The 20197-nt window shown below is 38.5% G+C and overlaps 2 protein-coding genes and 1 long non-coding RNA gene across 5 annotated transcripts in view; 1 reads left to right on the top strand and 2 right to left on the bottom strand.

The window, feature by feature from the left end:
• LOC121954345 (uncharacterized) overlaps positions 1-1119 on the bottom strand; it is a 53291-nt gene extending 52172 nt beyond the window's left edge. The window contains exon 1 of one of the 2 annotated variants that reach the window (XR_006106568.2): positions 937-1119. This is a non-coding gene — a long non-coding RNA (uncharacterized LOC121954345). The remainder of the gene's footprint in view (positions 1-936) is intronic. The other variant, XR_006106567.2, reaches the window with a different exon arrangement.
• cuedc2 (CUE domain containing 2) lies at positions 327-5148 on the top strand. Of its 2 annotated transcripts, none has more exons than XM_042501792.2 (9): positions 327-482; positions 1304-1386; positions 1477-1620; positions 2163-2224; positions 2414-2547; positions 2697-2864; positions 2950-3014; positions 3102-3162; positions 3263-5148. In XM_042501792.2, exons 2-9 carry the CDS (start codon positions 1313-1315, stop codon positions 3407-3409), a joined length of 855 nt encoding a protein of 284 aa, XP_042357726.2. In that variant the 5' UTR covers positions 327-482; positions 1304-1312; the 3' UTR covers positions 3410-5148. The 2 variants fall into 2 exon arrangements, with proteins under 2 accessions (XP_042357726.2, XP_087943162.1); XM_088087036.1 differs by lacking the exon at positions 327-482 and adding an exon at positions 1077-1207.
• Positions 5149-5788: 640 nt separating this feature from the next.
• hif1an (hypoxia inducible factor 1 subunit alpha inhibitor) lies at positions 5789-20014 on the bottom strand. Its single transcript, XM_042502392.2, has 8 exons — positions 19585-20014; positions 12388-12638; positions 11669-11817; positions 11409-11554; positions 10112-10218; positions 9474-9537; positions 9261-9371; positions 5789-8960 (listed from the first exon to the last, which is right to left on the bottom strand). Exons 1-8 carry the CDS (start codon positions 19762-19764, stop codon positions 8904-8906), a joined length of 1065 nt encoding a protein of 354 aa, XP_042358326.1. The 5' UTR covers positions 19765-20014; the 3' UTR covers positions 5789-8903.
• Positions 20015-20197: the final 183 nt, after the last annotated feature.

Genomic DNA, 20197 nt, shown 5'->3' with positions numbered 1-20197 from the left:
GCTTGTTGCATTGGTTCCAATACTACCAACATTTGATGTGAATATTTCACACACACACACAAAAAGATAGTTGTTTATGGTGGTAGGAGAGAGGATGCATTTCCCCCAGACAACTCAGGGAGGCTCAAGGAAAAATATTTGTAGCTTCAGGGAGGGAGGGACACCCACCCCCTCCTCAGATACATTAAGTACAGTCCTTAAATACATCTATTTTCTTGGTTCCACGTGGCATTTCAACTCCATTTCAAACAATCACTCCAAATAAGTTTCACACATACAGACATCCATAAAATAGCCCAAAAGATGCGTTTAACCTGACTTAACCACACTGTTTACAATCAAAGGAAATGACGTGCCAATGTTTTGAATCGTGCGGGCTAACATCACGGAGAGAAAGCCTGTAACCACTGCACTGACCAGCATCCCCCCCTAACATATCTGGGGAAAACTTAAAGCTTCATGTCCCCATAATTTCTGAAACAGTAAGTTTTACTCCACTAAAAGTCGCCCCGACGTAAATAACCAAGGAGAGTTTTGCATGAATCGTTTGCCGTTAGCTAGCCGTTACTGTTAGCTAAGCAATAGCTAACGCTAGTTCGCTAACAACACATCGTTATTTTCTCAAAGACAATATGAATATAAAGCTTATTGTTTTTAGTTAATAGTCACTAGTCATGTGTAGGAAATATGACAGAGCGCTGAACATGTGTTAGTATGAGGTGCGACGATTTAGCGAACAATAGCTTAGCCATGGCGCTAATAATTAACATTATGTTAGCTGATAACTAATGCCTGAGTAGCTGCGATGCTAACGCTAAGCAACAAAACCACGCTAGCAGGCTTGTTACATAATATCATGTGAATGTGACTCAAACTCATTGTTTCATGACATTTGTTAATTTGTATTTAAGGATACTTTGACAGCAATTAACTTACTTTGTTTAGTGAAGACGTTAAGTAGCGTCCTTAACGAGTGTTATGGTAGTTATGGTCGCATCCGGGCTAACTCGACTGTGCACCTGTGTTCAAATGAATCGTGAGGTCTGCTGAGAAGTTCATGTAACTTTAGGTCGGTCGTAAAAGTCAAAACTGACCCCCACAAGCGCCCTGCCGCGACGGCATGAGATCCTGCAGCGGCAGCTTTCATAAGATATGCTTTTGTAACATCTCCATGTAGGTCTGAGCTGCTGCTGGTGGGCCATATTTGGTACATGAAGACAACTGCTTGGTTATTTAAGGTTTGCAGTTACTAAAGCTGCCCTCGCCAGCTGCGGCGTAACGCATTTTGTCTGTATTTCTGCAGGAGAACGCAATGGACCTCCACAAAATCATCCACAGTGCGCTGCATGAATTCATTCAGGCTTACATTCCCGATGCAGATCTCAGGTAAACAGCTTTACAGTGTTTTTTGTATACTAACAAAAAGAGTCTAGTTTTTCTGTTACACTAACTTATTGTTTTTGACATTGAATGCAGCACACTGGATGATGTTCTTCTGTCTTACATCACTGGAGTCCTAGAGGACCTCGGCTCCCAGCAAAGTGTTGAGGAGAACTTTGACGTGGAGGTCTTTGCAGAGATGTTAGAAGCTTACATTCCTGGCTTTGCCGAAATTGACAGGTAAACAGATAGTTGCACTTTAGTCTCTGCTCTGTACTACATCTGGGATTTTGAGGAAAAAACTAACGCTTGCACACTTACTGCGTGCCAGACAACTTTAATGAAGACAACGTTTCAATCCTACTTGGATCTTCATCAGGTCAAATGTTAAATGTGTCAAATTAACAAACACCACTCCTGTGTTTATTCAAAATGCACACGATTAGGCTGACAAGCTCTATGGTGGCTGGTGTTTTTAACCAGCTCAACCACTCAGGGTGGTTAAACAACTTACAGTCAACACTTCAATGAAATATATATATCAAATACACAAGGAAAATCAGTAATGTGAAGGTCATACTCCAAATAAAACATATATCTTAATTAATAAAACATTGCATCCATCAAAAATGCATCATCAGTCAACATCACCTGCTTTCAGAAATGTATTATGTTAAGTCAGTGACAGGGCAAAAGACATTTCAAATACATGCATAAAAAAAATGTTCTCTAACGCCCTTCTTAAACAGTTGTTATAACATCTTTTTTTTTTTCATTTGCAGTGTCAAAGTCTGTGAAATGATGTTCAATCTGGCTTCAAAATTAGCCACCGCTCGGAACTCAGGTAGTGCTTTTATTATTATTTCTTAAACATGCAGAACTTTGGCAGTCTTACCCTTTCCAAAATGTTTATTCGTGTTTATAGTGTTGCCAAAGGAGTCACCAAAACAAACTTTATCAGGCAGTGCAATGCTTTTTAGGTTGCCATCAACATTTATACTAGTGTTCTGATGTTGATTTGTCCCTTATTTAGCTTTTGAAGAAAATGTTGAACCTAAGGCAAGCACAGGAGAGATATCACTGAAACTCACCACCCTGCCAAGTGAACCAGCATCCAGAGGAGAATCACAGTGCCTTAAAACACAGACAGAGGGCGCCACTGCCAAGGTTATCATTTCAGCACACATCAGCACATTATTTTACTTTGCTCAAAACCTTGGATAACTGTGATAAAACGTATTGTTAATACGACTCCTGATGTTAATATTGTTAACATCCATCAAAATTAAAGCTAACACAAATGTTTGCATGTCCAGCTACCAGTGTCTGAATGGGAGTCCCAGGAGCAGCACCTGCTGGAGATGTTTCCCAAGTGTAGCCTTTCTGAGGCTCGCAGCGCCTTGTCTATTGCCAAAGGAGACATGGAGGAAGCAGTGCGCCTTATCATAGAGGGCGATGTCCAACTCAGCCCCACTCCTCTTAATGTGAGTCTCTGCTACACTGACACTGTGTTTCTTGTCAGCCATTGCCTACCTCACAGTCTGATTTTATGTTATCCTGTTGCCTCAGGTAAACCATGGGAAGAGTATTTCCTCAGTGGCAGACCAAAAACTCAAAGAGAGCATTCTGGAGAAGTGAGTAATGTTGCTATTGTCATGTAGAGAGCAGAAATAGTTTCACTTTTTTGTTTCTGGTTTCATGACTGCGTTTCATCTCCATAGGTACATGCTGGTGGACAGGGAGGATGATAAGAAAACACACCGGCCTGTCCCTCCCAAAGATGTAAGTCTTTGGTTTTACTGCTTATCAACAATGACACTTTATCAGAACTGTTCTGTGCAATAAAACTTCTGCACTCTGGTGTGGGTTTTTTTTTTAACAGGCTCCAAAGAAGCTAGTTCGGTACCACGGAAATCAGGTGGTTACCACAAAGGGAGAGCGATATCAGCTTGTGAAGAAAGATGAGGCAGAGGACATGAAGAAGACATATGTCAATCTCAAGCCTGCACGAAAGTACCGATTCCATTGATGACAAGCACAATACTGTAAGAGCAGCTACTGACAATATTGTTTACTTTTTTTTAAAGAAGATCATTTGGCCTGAATATGTTAGATTTTTTTCCCCGAGTAAAGAAACATAATTGTGAGTGTGTCAGTGGCTTATTTAAAAATGTTGTGTTACCATTATATGCCTTGGTTAAATTACAGTGTTTTAGTTGTTTGAGGAGCTTTTTAAATTTTATGTGATATTTTGGTGAGGATGTTGTGACCTTTGTTTGTGTAACAGCCTAACCTATCTACTTTTTGCCATTTCAGCAGGTCTGATGTTGCACTGACATTATTGTCTTTTTTACCTCTTAATTTTCTTATTTTTTAACTGTATTTTCTTTTAACGTACAATAGACATTGTAGATCCATAATTATGACATGAAGTTGTAGAGATGGATCTATTGTCATTTCTGTAAATAAGTTCGTGGTGCTGTGGAGTTCTTTTGGACATTACAAGTCACAATTGCTTTTTTTATGTAAATATCAAAACATTGATGCCAATTTCATTTAAAGTTCTATTTTTACATCATGCAGGAATACCACACTGTGGAACTGTTTGGCAAACCCTTGTGCATTGGACAGGTTGTTGTGCTACAAAATGGTTTTCAAATGAAACTCTTATCTGTGGCAAATCAAGTCTCTGGTATGAAGTGTAAACAGCCACCAATATGCACTGTGATCAGATCAGTCAAAGTCAATTCAGATAACTCTGGATAATTTATGGAGGTCAAGAAAATATGTTGCAAGTAAGTCCACAAGAGGAAGGCCACAGTTCTGATTTTTATCATCTCCTATCACCACAGCTCTTGGTGTGAATAGAGGAAGTGTATGTGATAATATGCAAAGTTTTGGCATCCTATAGTGAGATTTGAAAGCCTGTTGCTACGACAGACCTGAGCAACCAAAGAGGAAATGTCAAGTATTTGTCAGTGACACAGGTGATAAAGCAAGGGTTGCACCATAAATGTAAATTTATTTCTTAACTTCAGTAGAAAAAATTGTAAAACAATCACTGAATTGATTTGTAATTATTTTCTAGCACAACAAATTCAGTTCTCAAGGGTTGCACGTACTACTACAGCACTACAGCTTTTGGCATAATAAAGTGGAGGACTGAGGTCGCCCCCTAAACGTTAAGCAAAATATGCTGTGGGAGGACTTGATTCATTCAAGTTCATTCCATCAGCATTGTCTTTATTTTTGATATAAATGTTTAGATTTGCAAAGTGGTGTGTTTTATTGCGAAGAGGGCCATACTGTGCTTTCAGGGTCAGTTTACATGATGTTACTGATGTGGTCCTCTATCACGGCTCCTTTCATCTCATTTGTGTTGTGACTTAAGCTTCGCTTGTGATTGTTGGTCGTGGAAATTTGATTATGATTGGATTCTTATTAGTTGTATATTAGGATAAATGGGTTAAGCAGCTGTTGTTTTTTATTATTCACAAATATATACTGTTTTTATTTGTGTTCTGCATCCATGTCAAGCAACTATAAGCAATTGTTTTTGATTGGTGGTATAATCTAGTTTTCCTTTAGCGTAGATGTCCCACAATCGAGTGTTGAGACAATGTGTTGTTACTGATTGTCAGTAGCAATTGTGTCTTTAATTACTATATGAAGCTGTTTCGTCACAGAGTTTTCAGAGTTTTAACTGTGTGCTTTGAGAGACCGCTGACGCACAATTTGTAGTAAATAAATACTAATTTTTGTAGATCATCCACATCCTATTCTTTGAATTATTCACTCATGATGTTGCTTAAGTTCAAGAGCACCAAATATTTTATGTCATTGTTTGGTGCATAAAAATCATCATAGGAGTGGGTAGTATCAAAGCATTACAGTATACCAGGGTATTTAGAAATCCCATAGTTTAAAATACAGTGCAAAATACAAATACTCCTTCTGTTGAACTGATATGCAGATGCTGGCTTGAGGCGATGTATTGTAGTGCACACCACACACCACCAGAGGTCAGCCTCTAATGATGTTACAGACAGCTGAGCTGAGAAAGATGCCCAGTGGTAGGGATAAGTTACAGGACTAGCTAAATAGGAAATGCCTCTGGACCTGTTATGGAGTATAGCCACCTTAAAATTTTACAATGAGATTAGGCTACCTCGTCCAACTACAGAAGCAGTTTATTAGCAACATGACTCTATTCAATATATCCTTTCTGTTCATATCACTGATGTGTCGGTATCTGCCACAGCAAAAAGTATCATCAAGTCCTCCAGCAAGAAGGAAACTTATTTTCTAATCGATTTATTCTATGGCCAAAAGTATTTAAAAAAAAATGTCAGGAAGATATGAAAAAAATTAACTAAAGCTAATCATCACATCATTCAGAACTCAGTGGTGTGGAACATTGCAAACAAACTTTAATTTGAGGAACCAGGAGAGCACATACTATATTTTCAAAACAAAACAAAAAAACAGGCATCCATCCATAAAAACACGCCTCTATCTCTATAAACTCTTGTTAATCCCACCTTTAAAGCTGTTTAATGCCAGAATGAAAACAGACATTTTGACCATAACATTTTTTAAAAAATGAATCAAGTCCTTGCAACATTTAGTACCATGCCATCATAAACAAGGCACATAAAGTAAACTGGGTTAACCTAGCAATAGAAGAGAGATGAAACATCTGTCTAACACCGGATGAATTCTTTTAACAAGGAAGCATTTCTGTTTCATCATTGTGCAATTTCTAAGAAATAGATATACACTTTATTAACAACTGAAGTGTTAAATCTTAATCATGACAAACCCCTGAAAACCTGTATATTCCTGGTGAATTAAGTGCTTCAATATTTCTATTTTGTCTTTCACTTTTTATTGATTTGTCAAATGTCACATGGCAAAATTTCTGAATTTGTTGATACCCATCTATCGGTTTGTATGTTAGTTTGGCAAATACAGCTCAAGATGCTCCTTTGTTTAACGTACATTTTTTTTTTTTTTTTACAATAGTTCTGAGGAGCACATTAAACTTGCACAGAAACAGCCATCTTTCAAATTATTCAGTTTTCAAAATACAGCTGGATGTAATAAATACTTTCCGAGGATTATAAATCCACAGTTATCATAAGAGAAAGTACAAGTTTCCAACTGGCCTTTTGTACACATTTCAGCTTAATTTTATCTCAGATCTGCTGCATTTAATACTGCATACTGAATATCTGTTTTGCAGCAGTATGCATGAACCAGGTAACTATACAACTTCACCACTAGATGGTACATTGTGTTGCACTACAGCAGATGGTCCTACTAGTTAAATCTTGTAATATGATTTTTAACATAAATCTATCATTAATTACTCTGAGGAGTTTCCATAACACAGTGACTTACTGTATTTCTTTCTACATCTTTAAGTTAAATTTAGTTGCAACTAAAAATTGCTGTAATTTATTTTCAGTGGCCCCTCACCTATTGCTGGTATGCAGAAAAGCACATTCAATACAGTCAAACAAATCAAACAAGCAAGAGCATAAACACAAAGCAGCATCGCTCAGCTAAAACAGTTTAACCGCAAGCAGTCGCGTATTACTTCAGCTGACTAGATGAGCCTCCTTTTCTCACACCCACACATATTTTTGATCATATTTAATCAGAGTTTTAAATCCCTGTACTTCTGTGTTTTATTACCTATAGCTGTCTTCTTCCTTGCAACAGATAATTCTTGCTGATCACTCCCTAAAACCACCTAGGTAGGCGTGGAGATAATGCAGATGACGTTGATAAATATTTCAAAAACACTTAAAAGTAATCTTTAGAGGTATGAACAAGATCAGTTTTAAAGCTGTCTCTGTGATAAAGATGGAGATTAAAATATGATCACTCCACACTTCAACCCACAACTGTGTCATTACATTTATTTCAAAAACATCCTGTATTTAGCTGATAATGCTGTGTATATATAATACCCCTTGATTAATCCATTAGTGGTCAAAATATTGAGGTTGTTTCAAAGGTACCGATCTCAGACTACTTCTGCTGACTGGGTAAGTGAATGCACCCAAAAACCCTTCAGCTTGAATAGTGGGGATGTTGACAAAACACTGATTTACATAAATATTTCTAGACTTACAGGACCAGTGTGCAGGATTATCTCATGGCAGAAATGGGATGTAATGCGTGATCACATCAAACCACGCTGAACAAGACGACGCGACTGTAGTGCAGTTTGTTTTAGCCTAACATTAGCTTTTTACTTGCGGCGATTGCGTTTATGCTTCAAAAACCCTAAAAGTGGTATTCAATGGAAAAATCCCATAGGCTTTTTAACTAGGGAACCAGGGCAACATTAGATTTCTGATTGGCCTACAGAAAAACGTCACCCCCACAGCACTCTGTAATAAAAATGGAAGAACCTAAAAGCTCTCCAAAAGTGAAGCCAAAACATCCTGGTGGCTTCCTGCATCATTAAACCCTGCCCCCTCCATGTTAGCCAATGGGACATGTGCCAAATTAAAAGATCAGAGTACATGTCAAATATATTTTTTCCAAAGATGGTTTCTATCACTTTAGATAGTTCTTATTGCACTGTTGTATCCTCAGGTTATCGTTTTTTCTAATAAGTTTGGTTTTAATTAGTTATTTAATACTATATAAATGACATAATTAATGACAGCAGTCTGTGCCAATCGGTGTGCTCCAGTCAGTGGTGCTGCTAGAAATTAGTCAGACAGGTGTATGGACAGGAACTCAATCGCAGAGATCCCTACTGCACAGACTCTGGCACCAAATGACATCACCAGTGGAAGATTGTATCCAGGATATTTTGGCTTCATTTTTGTTTAGTGGGAGTAAGTGGAGACCATCTTGTTCATCTTTTATACAGCCTATGGCCCTAACCAAGACCTCTTTGCCCTAACTCTAACTGCCTTCAACCTTGATGCGTGGACATGATGACGACTAGCCAATCATTGCATTGTTCCAGAGTTTTCCATAATCATGTGATTGTGGGATGCAAAATAACACCTTAGGCGGAGCCCACCATGTTTTTACAGCAACCCAGAATGGACAAACTTAACACTGGCTCTAGAGAGGGCCTTTTGCATTTTTCGTTACCTGAAGGCCAACAGAAGTTCTCATACACACTTGAAAAGGGAGGGGTATTCAGTTGGTTGCAATATGCAACCGAACCACAAGATGCCACTTAATCCTATACACTGGCCCTTTAAGTAAAATCAAGCCCTCTTTCAAAGACAAAAGAAAAGCAAGACTTCTTCAAGTAGGGCAAATTCCCATGAGTTAGTTACATGTTTCTTCCGTGATTGATGTATTTGCAATGACCATGGCACTCTGAGACAACTTAAGCAGAATGGTTTCAAGATGTCGGCTTATTGCCATGCAGTGATACGTACTCAGCTCCAAAGTCATAATGTGCATAATGTACGCAGCAGTCTCACTTAAACACTGCAAACAGTTTCCAAAGCAGTCCAGTTAACAGTTTTAAGAGTGCAGCTCTAACTGAGATCCTGGTCATATCGTCCCTTGATCATCGTTTTCAGTAAAGGTCCAACCTACAGAAAAACAAAAGGACTCTTGATTAGGATTAGCTACTTCATATTACATTGTTTTACTCATTGTCCTAGACTGCGTATATCTTTCCTTTGTACTAAATCAGGTAAGCCATAAATATTCACAGTAATTGGGTTGCTGGAAGGGTCAACATGCCCCAGGGGTTTCATGTAACAGGTGACCTAAATGAAGATCTGATTTGATGTTCTAGAAAGTGACTGTGACATTCATGTGTGACTTACACAACTGATGATAGAACAGAGTTTGCATTGCGAAACAGATATAAAAACAAGTGCGTTTACCTCATGTGGGTCTCCAAGTGCTTCTCCAAGCATTTTCTCAATATTTCTCATGATGGCCACCTTCTGATGAGCTCGCAGAGGGTACTCTATCCTCTTCGGCGTTGGGGCACCCTGAACAAATGAGTCAAATAGGTGAGTGATAATAAAAAACATAAAGTGGCAAAATCAACAATAATGTTAAAGTAGCAGTTGCTATGACTCAAATATGCATACTTTGTACCAGAAGTTTACAGTGATCGTCACTCCACCATTCAACAGGGATTCAATGTGATGCCACCTGAAGAAAGAAGAAAATATAAATAACTGGATTCATTAAACAATGGTCCCAAACCAATACAGGTTTATTCTACAACTAACACTTGTGCAGTGGGCTTTTCATTTTTATTATGAGCTCTTAAAGTTGGATCCCTCTCAGGAAACTACTTTAATTAAACACCAGTGACTATAACAGTGACAGTATCTCAATTTCTTTCTTTACAGTTAAAAACTGTATGTAATATAACACCTATGCCCTACACTCACTGTGCAATCATGTTCTAATGCATCGGCTTTATTAACAATCACAGCTGCATTATACCGTTGTTACTTTTGACAGCACAAATGTACTGACTATCAGTAAGACACAGTAAACACTCTATAATAAAAAAAGAACAGTGATGAATAATAAGCATCCTGAGCAGTTAAAAAAAATATCATGCTAAAACGCAAAGAGCATGAAAACACATCAGCTGGAAGTGCTTCCAAGAAACTCAGTGCCCTTGAAATAATCACCTGATTTAGTGGTGGAGCTAATTTTTCTCCATAAGTGAAACATAATTTCTGTAGAAAGGACATGCAGAGGTACTTCTTACCAATACATTGGGATGTAGAGCACGTCTCCTGGGCCTACGACAGCCTCATAGCCAACAACATTTTTAAAATTGGGAAACTTCTCATAATCAGGGTTATCAAAATCAACCTATGAATGAAAAATACAGATTAATAGCATAACATGAACACACTGAACATCATGCATCAGTTTAATGCCTTCCTACTTTCCTGACATTTGTTTTGAAATAGGTCTTACTTTAGAGATTCTGTGCCAGTTTTTCTGAAATGTATGTCCGTATTTCAAATAATCTTAACACAATATTTCCATAAAAACTTTAATTAAAGGCTAACTTATGTATTTTTCAACCTGGACCCAATTTGACGGTGTGCTTGTGTCTAGGTGACTAATGGGAAAATTAATTTTTTGAAATTGGTCAAATATTGAGCAAGAGGAGCACTGCAGCTCACAGTGGTGACACAGGCTGCAGTGTAACCAGCCTGGGCATGTCCACACCATCAATGTGCGTCCAATAAAAGTGCTTGTTTTGCCACTGACAGGCTCATGTTTTCCCCAATATTGCTAAAGCCAAAGTCACCTGACTGCCTTTAAATAGACAGTAATTTAATTATTGTTAGACACACTCCATTCAAAGTTGACAGAAACAAAATAAAACTCACCAAAACCATCTATGTTCATCTTTCCACTGTTCCATCAATCACAGACTCCGGATTGGTTTAAATTAATCCTTAATTTACCCACTTAGATGTGAAAATATGTTGGCTCTATATGCATAGAAATTACTGTTTAATTAATGGAGTCTGGTGGGTTTGGGCATAGTGATTTTGGGGCTGTTACTGGTTAAATAAGGATCTAACTCTTTAACAAAAAGGTCAATCTTTGTATGGCCCTTTCTATAATATTGTCAGCTACTTGTTATAACAATCTCAGCCTGTCAGTGACAAAAACATACACTTTTAGTTGACTTAAATCAACAATGTGCACATGGCTGTAATGGTTACTCTGCAGCCTGTTTTGTTAAGCTACAGCCCTCTCGCTCAGTGCTGGACCATATTCAAAAACTGTTGCTCTCATTAGTCACTTAGACACACAAAAACATTGGAAAATTGGGGCCAGGCTGAAAAATACCAAAGTTCCCCTTTAATATATAGACATAATTGTACAATGTTTTTTGGGGGATCATTCCCCTTACTGAGAGTTTTATTGTGAATTTCTCTCTACCACTATAGAGCACGATAACAGACCTTAATCACAAATATGCTGAGTTATAAGTTCACATTATTAAACATTAGGTGGATTTCGATATATCTGTGTCTTACTTGGCTCTGTCTGTCACATGGGTGGTGCACAGGGTATGGATAGAGACACTCAAACTGGTCTGGAGGGAAGAGAATGCATCTTTTATTGCCTTTGATCTGTGCAAAGAAGTTTTGCTGCTCATCGTAATGTGCTGGTGTCACGTTTCCTGTGGTGAGAGAACATTAACAGAAAATGTAATGTGTGAAAAACAACAAGGCGAACATTAAATAGCCGAAACTGTGAAAGTGTTGCAGTGGATGACTACTGCAAGAGCCCTTACCCTCCATGCCTATGAGCAGCAGGTTGGATGTCAGCTGTCCCCAGTTTCTCTTGGCTTGCTGCTTGTTGATCCAGTTCCAGTTGAAACCAAGGAAGTCAACAACAATCTTCTTCCCTACTGTGTCATTCAGGGTCTGCTGCAGATATACCCTTGAAATTCATGAGAAAAGAGACATGCAAAATGTATGAGCCACCTTGTTCTGCTCTCTGGGACCTGACAAAAGTCACTATGCAACTAATTACAAAAGTGTTGTGAAGAATGTTTTGTTTACAAGGTACTTTTATTTCAGCAAACTGCATCTCTTCCAAATCATGAAAAACAACATGACATTGAAGGAAAGGGACAGTAAAATACAAACAGATAAGAGCTACTGTAGGCGACAGTGAGTCAAACAGCAACTTCAGTTCAGTAAGTGATCTATGCGTGTGCTGCCAGGCCAAGTCAGGTCACAGAAATAGGCTTCTCGCCCGTTTCTCCTGTCAAAATGCTTAGTCATTCGCTCCAGTTTCCTGTGCTGAATTACATTTCAAGAGAAAACACCCTTCACTGTCAGGCACACCTGCAGCACAGTCAAATCTTGTTCCTGGTACTTGCTTGTTTGAACTTCTAAGAGACGATTTTGTTTAGATTGGAAATCAGCTAGGGAAGGTTAATACAAACATAGCTTACATCTTATCACATCATGTTCCAACTAAAATATCAATATAACTATATCTTACCTCTCCTCTCCTCCCATTTCCTCCGTTATATGCATTTTATCCACAAATTCAGAGAATTTCATTTCCGTTCGTTGTGACTTGGGGACGAAGTTCTCAAAATTAGCCATTTTTTTCTCGTCGTAGTAAAGGAATTTGTGGCTTTGTGCGGTGTAAACAGAGAAGTCTCCATTTCCAATGTTCTCCTGGAGGTATGCAATGTCCCATTTGAGTGCTGGATACACAAGGTTTGTGTCTGTTAACACCACTGGTTCCTGAAAACAGATAAAGCACATCTCAAGTCAGTAATATTACAAAAAAAGGAATATTTGTTTATTTCAAGTGAATAAGCCTAGGCCTACACAAAAAAGTAAGAAAATCTCTTTATGGGGCAAAGCACTTTAGACCAATCACTGCAAGACTGCTAAAAGCACAAAATCAGTGGTTGTCCATACTACATGTAAAGGTCCCTTATTGCAAAAAGTCAGATTTCTATCTCTTTTTAATATGATGCAGATATAGGTGCTATACCAATACTATGAAAGTATCAAGCCACAAAGAAATACACACAGTCCCTATTCAGAAATTGTGCCTTTAAACGAGCCGTTAGGATTCCCATGAAGTTGTGAGGTCACAACTATACTATATAAAGGTAGAAAGGGCTGCTACAGTGCTGTTACAGTCGTTCCCCAGCTGCAGTGCAGTGCAAAGAAGCCAAGAAAGCAGATGTGGAAGATCTAGAAGCACAATCTGTGCAGACTGGTTTGCAGCAGTAGTAGGAGGTTTAAAAAAACAGGCACTAAAACAGTGTTTCAGACAGAGGGTGAATACAGGTATATTTGGGCAAATGGTATGAGAAAAATTACATGTTTTGAGGACATTAAAGCATCTAAACACAGTCCAGCAGAACGCCAAAGTACAAGTATCAACCTGAGAATGAGCATAGTATGAGACCTTTAACCCTTTGAAGTCTGAGCAAACTGGCCTGATTTCTTTGAACATATAAAAAAAAGGGAACATACAAGGAATTACCCTAAAAATTCGCAAGAAACTAATAAAGGTTACAATAAAATATCCTGAAAATCAGCAACTTTCTATTTCGTGAGAATTTTCTAATAATTTTCTTTCTCTCTCTCTCTCTCTCTCTCTCTCTCTCTCTCTCTCTTTTTCCACATAATTTATCTTGTCACATTTGACTCATTTCTCACAATTTGCAAAATAAGTTTGCCTTTTTTCATTTCCATTTCCTTATTTCTCACTCTCACAAAAGACTGTTCCCTCCTGCCTCAAGACTCCCATCATTGTTCCTGTACCTAAAAAGTCTGCTGTGTTTAGTCTTAATGACTACCTCTCTGTGGCTGTTACCCCCATCCTGATGAAGTGCTTTGAGAAACTGGTTCTCCAGCACATCAGAGATTACATCCCTGCCAGCCTGGACCCTCACCAGTTTGCTTTAGAACCAACAGATCCACAGAGGACAACATATCTACTGCTCTTCACTCAGTCTTTACTTACCTGGAGAATAAGAACAGCTACATCAGGATACTGTTTGTTGCTCAGCATTCAACACAATCTCTCCAATGAGGCTGATTGGAAAAATTAACACTCTGGGCTTCAGTACAACAACCTGCAGCTGGATACTGGACTTCCTTAGATGCAGACCCCAGAGAGTTCGAATTGGCAGTCACACCTCCTATACATTAGTGCTCAACACTGGAGCGCCCCGGGGCTGTGTGCTCAGCCCCCTCCTGTTCACACATGACTCATAACTGCACTCCCAGACATCAGGATAACTCTACTGTGAAGATACCACCATCATCGGCCGTATTACAAACAACCATGAGAGTTCATACCGGGAGGAAATCAACAATCTTGCAGAGTGGTACACAGAGAACAACCTACTGCTCAACGTCAGTAAAACCAAGGAGCTGATTGTTTATTTTAGAAAGAAGGAGGCAAGGACACACACCCTGGTCTTCATCAGTGGATCTGAGGTGGAGCAGGTGAACAGATACAGTTTCCTTGGAATCACTGTCACTGAGAACCTGTCATCACACATATCCACCCAAGTTAAAAAAGCACATAAAAGGCTCTACTTCCTATGGAAATTTAGGAAGGCTAAATTCCAGAGCAAGATCCTGGTTAACTTCTACAAAAGGCAATAGAAAGCATACTGACACAGTCTGTTCACCCTGCTGCCATCTGGAAAAAGATACAGAAGTATCAGCTGCTGAACCACCAGACTACAGAGCAGCTTCTTTCCCCAGGCTGTGAGACTCCTCAAAAGTTTCTCCTCAAAAAAGTTTAAATGCTTGTGAAAGGCAAATGAACACTGCAAAAGAAAACTGATGTCGATCCAGGTTTCAAAAGGTTTAAGTTCCTTGTGGCACATTATAATTATCTATTACCATGATTATACTGTAGGATTTAAGTGTGTTTTTCTAAATCTACAGCAGCTGCACATATCTGCAATTTTTTTTTTTTTTACTTTACCATATTACTCTTAATCTGATCCATAAAAAAGAATAAATATAATTTTTTTAATGACCTTTAATTTCTTTTCTTTTCAAAAGACGTGTTATAAACATTGCTACATGTGTGACCTCTCGATTGTGAGTTTCTACACAAAATCCCCAAACGACTGAAATTTTTACTTGTCTTTCACTATCTCTTGTGCAAAAAAAGGAAACATGAATCCAGCCCACGCCCGCGCAGTACATTGATGGTGCAGTCTATAGCACCGCACACACTGAGGCTCCGAGGGCTACGTGACTAACTGAACGTAGACCGGTGGATGCGCGCTCCCGTTGCCTGTCTCTCACTGCACCGGCTCTGGGTTTCACTTTTGCTCGAGAGCGCGGAGAGCAGCGGTCCCGATGAGTTAAATAATGTTGCGCTGCTTGTAAAATCGACTTTGTGTCGTTAAATATAATAAAAACATGGATCTTTACTTCTTCATTTAGGGATACAGGAATATGTCTGTGTGTCCCTAGGATCCAGCGCCGCACAGTTTTAGGGACATTTTTTTTTTGACGTTATCTAATGCAGCGACAGTATGGACGAGCCATATTTGGACATATCAGTCTTATAACACAGTAGCACGCGCGCCTTTGTGATTGGCCGTTGGGGGAGTTCATACAAAGAGAAGAGAAAACAAAAAGAGGTCACTCTGTTAGATATGATAACTATTATTTAGGGCAAATGTAATGATTGATTCATTTATGTATCAGATTTCACAAATGAGATTCTGTTGAAAGTTGCTTCTACAGCTTCCAAATGCCAAGCAAATAAATAATATTAAGTGGCAGGATTTGATTAGTATTCACTTCCTCCTACTCCTTTTTGGATATGAAATACTTATATTTGTTGACTGAAAATGTCCAGTGGGCATTCTGTTGTTTGTTTTTGCTTCTATTTAATTGTGTTGTATTATTTTATTTGCTGTGTTCGAAATAAAGATCTAACTGACTAACTTATATTGCAAAAATATGCAATAGTGCAAATTATGCCAGTTATAATAAATAAAATGATGCACCAATGCAGGGTTTTTTTCAGATCTTTCACTTCCATGTTCTTTACAAACTGTGCACTATAATGAACCATTATTATTATAAAATCTCTAACTGATTTTGTTTCAATTTTGCTTTAATTTATAAGGCCCAATATCAAAAAATCATGATTTTCCACAAAGGGCTTTACAACATACAACATCCGTCTGTCCTTGGCCCCTCACAGCCTGAGGAAGAGCAATTGAGGAGGGATCCTCACAACACATCACAACATGTATATTCCAGTTCAAACAATCAAAGGCATACGTTTTGTTTCAACACGGGGGGCATCTGGTCTGAGGATCCTCATTTAGGAAATTGAACATTTTATTTGTTTCCTTTGGTGAATTTTTCTGCACCAAATTGTGGCTGCTCTACATCAATTTATGGACTTTTTTATGAAAATGTCTTTAATTTCATCAAAATAAATGTCCTCTTCCATTTTCTTTGAAATCTCAGGCTATGCACACACAGATTTCTTTAATCAGTCTCATGACTTATTGAAAGGAGAATACTGCACATATCAAAGAAGATATTTTAGTGCAAGTTATGAAGTGTTAAGAATATGTGTAAAAAGCCCAAATGCAGTTACTTCAGGACAGGGGTATCAATACATAAAACATTTCTTTTTAAATTGGGTTTTGACACCACAGGGAAGGAAACAGCCTATTTCTTATTAATATCCCAACATGTAAAACAAATAATCTGCCTTTTTGAAAGTATGTAAAAACTTAATCACTTAACACATAAATATTCAGTAACAAAGTTCAGATGTGGCACATGAGTTTGATAAGGATGTTGCATTAGGATCCTTGTAAACAATTTCTCCTGATTTCTCAAATGTTGCTAATGCACAATTTATTTGGCAATGTTATGAAATCTTTTTGCATCTTTGCCTGAACGAGACACACTTAAATCAATCCCCAGATGTTTCCATTTTCTCTAGAATCACTTTACATCAATAAACCACGCCAAAACACAAGCTATTGTAGCCAATTCATGAAAATAATAACATGGTGTTTACAGCACCAGTAGGTGATGCATCCATTCGGCCCTCTGTAAGTGTCACAACAAAACAGAATTTTCAACTAACCAGAAAATGCACTAGCATATCTGTAAAGCTATCAATTTATTTATTGTTTTATCATCAGTCAAACAGCCCTGTGAAGGTTTTTCCTTCATTTTCATGCTTCTTTTGGTCACCATCATTATATGACATCTTCTCTTAATTGGCACCTAAATCATCCAAAAACAACCAAATGTATCAGAGTTCTATTCCATGTCTTAAGCCCACAGAAAGTAAAAATGCTAAAGTGTATATTCCAACCTTTTAGGGTGAGGGTACATGAAATGTACATGATAACTACTGACAACACATTCATGGACCTCTATATAAGCCAGGTGCATGATTACTAATTGTCCCACCAGGTGATTTCTGGAAAGACTACCTATTGTCTGTGTTAGACAATGCACAAGTATACAACCCTTCTGGGAAATGCTCCAGCTGGTACTGACACTGAAAATGACTAATAAGAGATAGGATAAGGTTTCTCTCTCTCTCAAATAAAAAAGTATTCTTATTGTACACCTACTCCTCAGATTTAAGTCAAATATTTGTTTTTACCATCCCTTGTTCAGGGTTTTATGAGATAAATACCACTCTGGAATTTAATAATGTCATCCATACAAAAGGTGGTTTTTGTCTCAACCTGAGCACCTGAACATCCCCTGTTACCTGCAAAAACAGGTGAGGTGGAAAGGGGAAATTAAATCACGCACACATCAAAGAGGAACTGCAGCTGACTGTGGGGTTATAACTCACTATCCCGTTGCATTTATGAGCGAGACACATTAGGCAGGTTTCCATTACAGATCTGCGCAAAACTTAAGGGATAGTTTCGAAATGTCATTAAACTCCATTGCAAGATGACTGCGTTTCCACTGAGTATCGATACACATCTTTTTCTCTTGTGATAAACTCCAAGAAGCACAGCAATGGATGTTCAAAACATTAGCAGGTTTATTTCTATTGCAGCCACAGCACTAGCTATCATTATGTCCAACTGAGGGCGACATAGGCGAGTTACGCAAGCAACAATGAAAAAGCAAGCTACGTGGGAGCGGCCACGTATGAGGGATTTCTGGGAGCGGATAGTCCACAATTTCACAGAGGAGTTGTGGATTCAAAACTTCTGGATGATCTGGTCAGTTTTTTGAGAGTTATGCAATGCAATAACACCTCTTAGCGCCTGCTTCGTCATGCCCGAGCGCGCCAGTTTCTACCGACAAGTGCATCGCCATAGCGTCATGTGACCTATAAAAGAGAGAAAAGCATTTCCATTGCAGTTTTGCTAAATATAGCTGTTTTTGAATTACCTGAAATACCACCTAATTCATGTGTAAAAACTTTTTTTGCAATAAGGAGTTTTTTTTCGTAATTGACATGTTTCCATTCGCCATATTTTCACAGTTTCAATTTGCACAATTTTGGGGTTAATGGAAACCCGCCTAATGATGTGAGCAGGTGTCAAAGGATGTGGCATAACTGACTGGATTACCACTGAACTTGAATCCCAATGGACTTTTTTGGACAGTTTTATTATGCTTTCATTCCCAAAATTATAAAAAGCCTCCTAATAGCAAGCAGAGTTACACGTTTACATAAAAAAAAAAAAAAAAAAAAAACATTTACCTTGTGGCTGCTAATTTAATAATTTTATCAAATTGAAAGATTTCTAAGGTTAAATCATCAGAACTGGGAAGCTGGAACTGGGAAATGAGGGGATTTTTGCTTGAGACATGACTTCATCAACATACCTACCAAATATGTTTCTGTCATAAGGTCAATGTCATCTAATCATGACTAAAACGACTACTTGCCAACTAAAATTAGGCAACATCTCTGAGTAAATTTCCCATGAATGCTTTATGATGAAAGCTTTCACACAAGCCCATGCTAAGAAATAAACTACAGCAAAAGCCAACACAGCTTACTTTCATTTTCGATGCCTGGTCGTACATAAAGGAGATAGTGTGCATTAAGGACCTTTTTAACCTTTTGAATTCTAAGCAAATTTGCTTGATTTCTTACAAAAACATGGAAAGAACGCAATCAGCAATGAAAGAAGAAATGACCAAAAAATTGGCAAGAAATTAGTAAGAAGTACAAGACAAAACACTGGAAATTTTGTTTAAAAGAATGGAAGAAAATAATAAGCAAAATAAGAAGAAAATAAATAAATGACAAAATAGTTTAAAAAAAAAAGGAAAAGTGCTTAAAAATCAAAATAATTCTGTAACATAATTTAAAATATGTAATTACTGCAATTATATAATTTCACCTAGCCTTAAAAAAAACAACAATTTCTATATCTACTATTTTCTTGCACTGTGTGAAACATTTCTTGCTAGGCTGCTCTTTGCCTTTTCCCGTGTTTTAAAAGAAAATGCACCAGTTTGCACGGAGATCAAAGGTTTAAATACTCATCAGAGGTGTCAAGAGGCAGCACGAGAAAGAAAATGCTGCTCCAGGTTTCAAAGGTTTAACCTAACATCGTTTCCTTGAGTCAAACTGCCATTAAAACATGGTTTGTGGTGCGGATCTAACTTTGCAGGTTCGTGCTGTAAAAAGGGTAACTGTTTAAAGTTCAGCAGGCTAACTGAGCCGGTTTACCTCGTTGTTTATTAGCATCTCTGCTCGGGGGTCTGTGTGGGACAGTCTGGGAATAGGCTTGGTAGGGAAGGAGTATTTTCGGAGCTGAGACTCATCCCAGCCCCGGCTCTGGACGCCGGGGAAAGCGGCGCCGCCTTCGCTCGTCGCCGGATCAGCCTCCACAACGGTCGCCGCTGCCATGGTCGCCGACGAGCGCCGATATGCACCTCCGTCCCCGTTACAGTGAAACCACCAGACTGGCTTTTATTCCGGACTCTATCCCGCTAAGCTAAAAGAGTCAACAACGGGGCTATCATGCAAGCTTTCCCATTCACAGTTATTGAATTATTGAAGCTGATGTGTGGCGTCCTGCAGCTGAAGTCTGTCTGTTCCGTGTGGGTGTTTACACCCCGTGTTGTTGACAGCCACGAAACAACCGACACGAGCTAAAACAATCAGGGAAGCACCGCGATGATTTTATACCCGCAATATCAGACAGCGACACCTGGTGCACAGGGTGACTGCATGCTCACATTGTAATATTCTGCATTCACCACTAGAGAGAGTTATTGCATTGACTTATTTGGGGGAAATCTATTTATTATATTTGAAGTCGTAATATTATGTAATTCTT

This window comes from Plectropomus leopardus, chromosome 13 (genome assembly GCF_026936395.1).
Source record: "Plectropomus leopardus strain MGB_pleo_1.0 chromosome 13, ASM2693639v1, whole genome shotgun sequence".
NCBI classification, from domain to species: Eukaryota; Metazoa; Chordata; class Actinopteri; order Perciformes; family Serranidae; genus Plectropomus; species Plectropomus leopardus.
The sequence above is the reverse complement of the archived record's forward strand: the minus strand, read 5'-3'. Positions and strand labels throughout refer to the sequence as shown.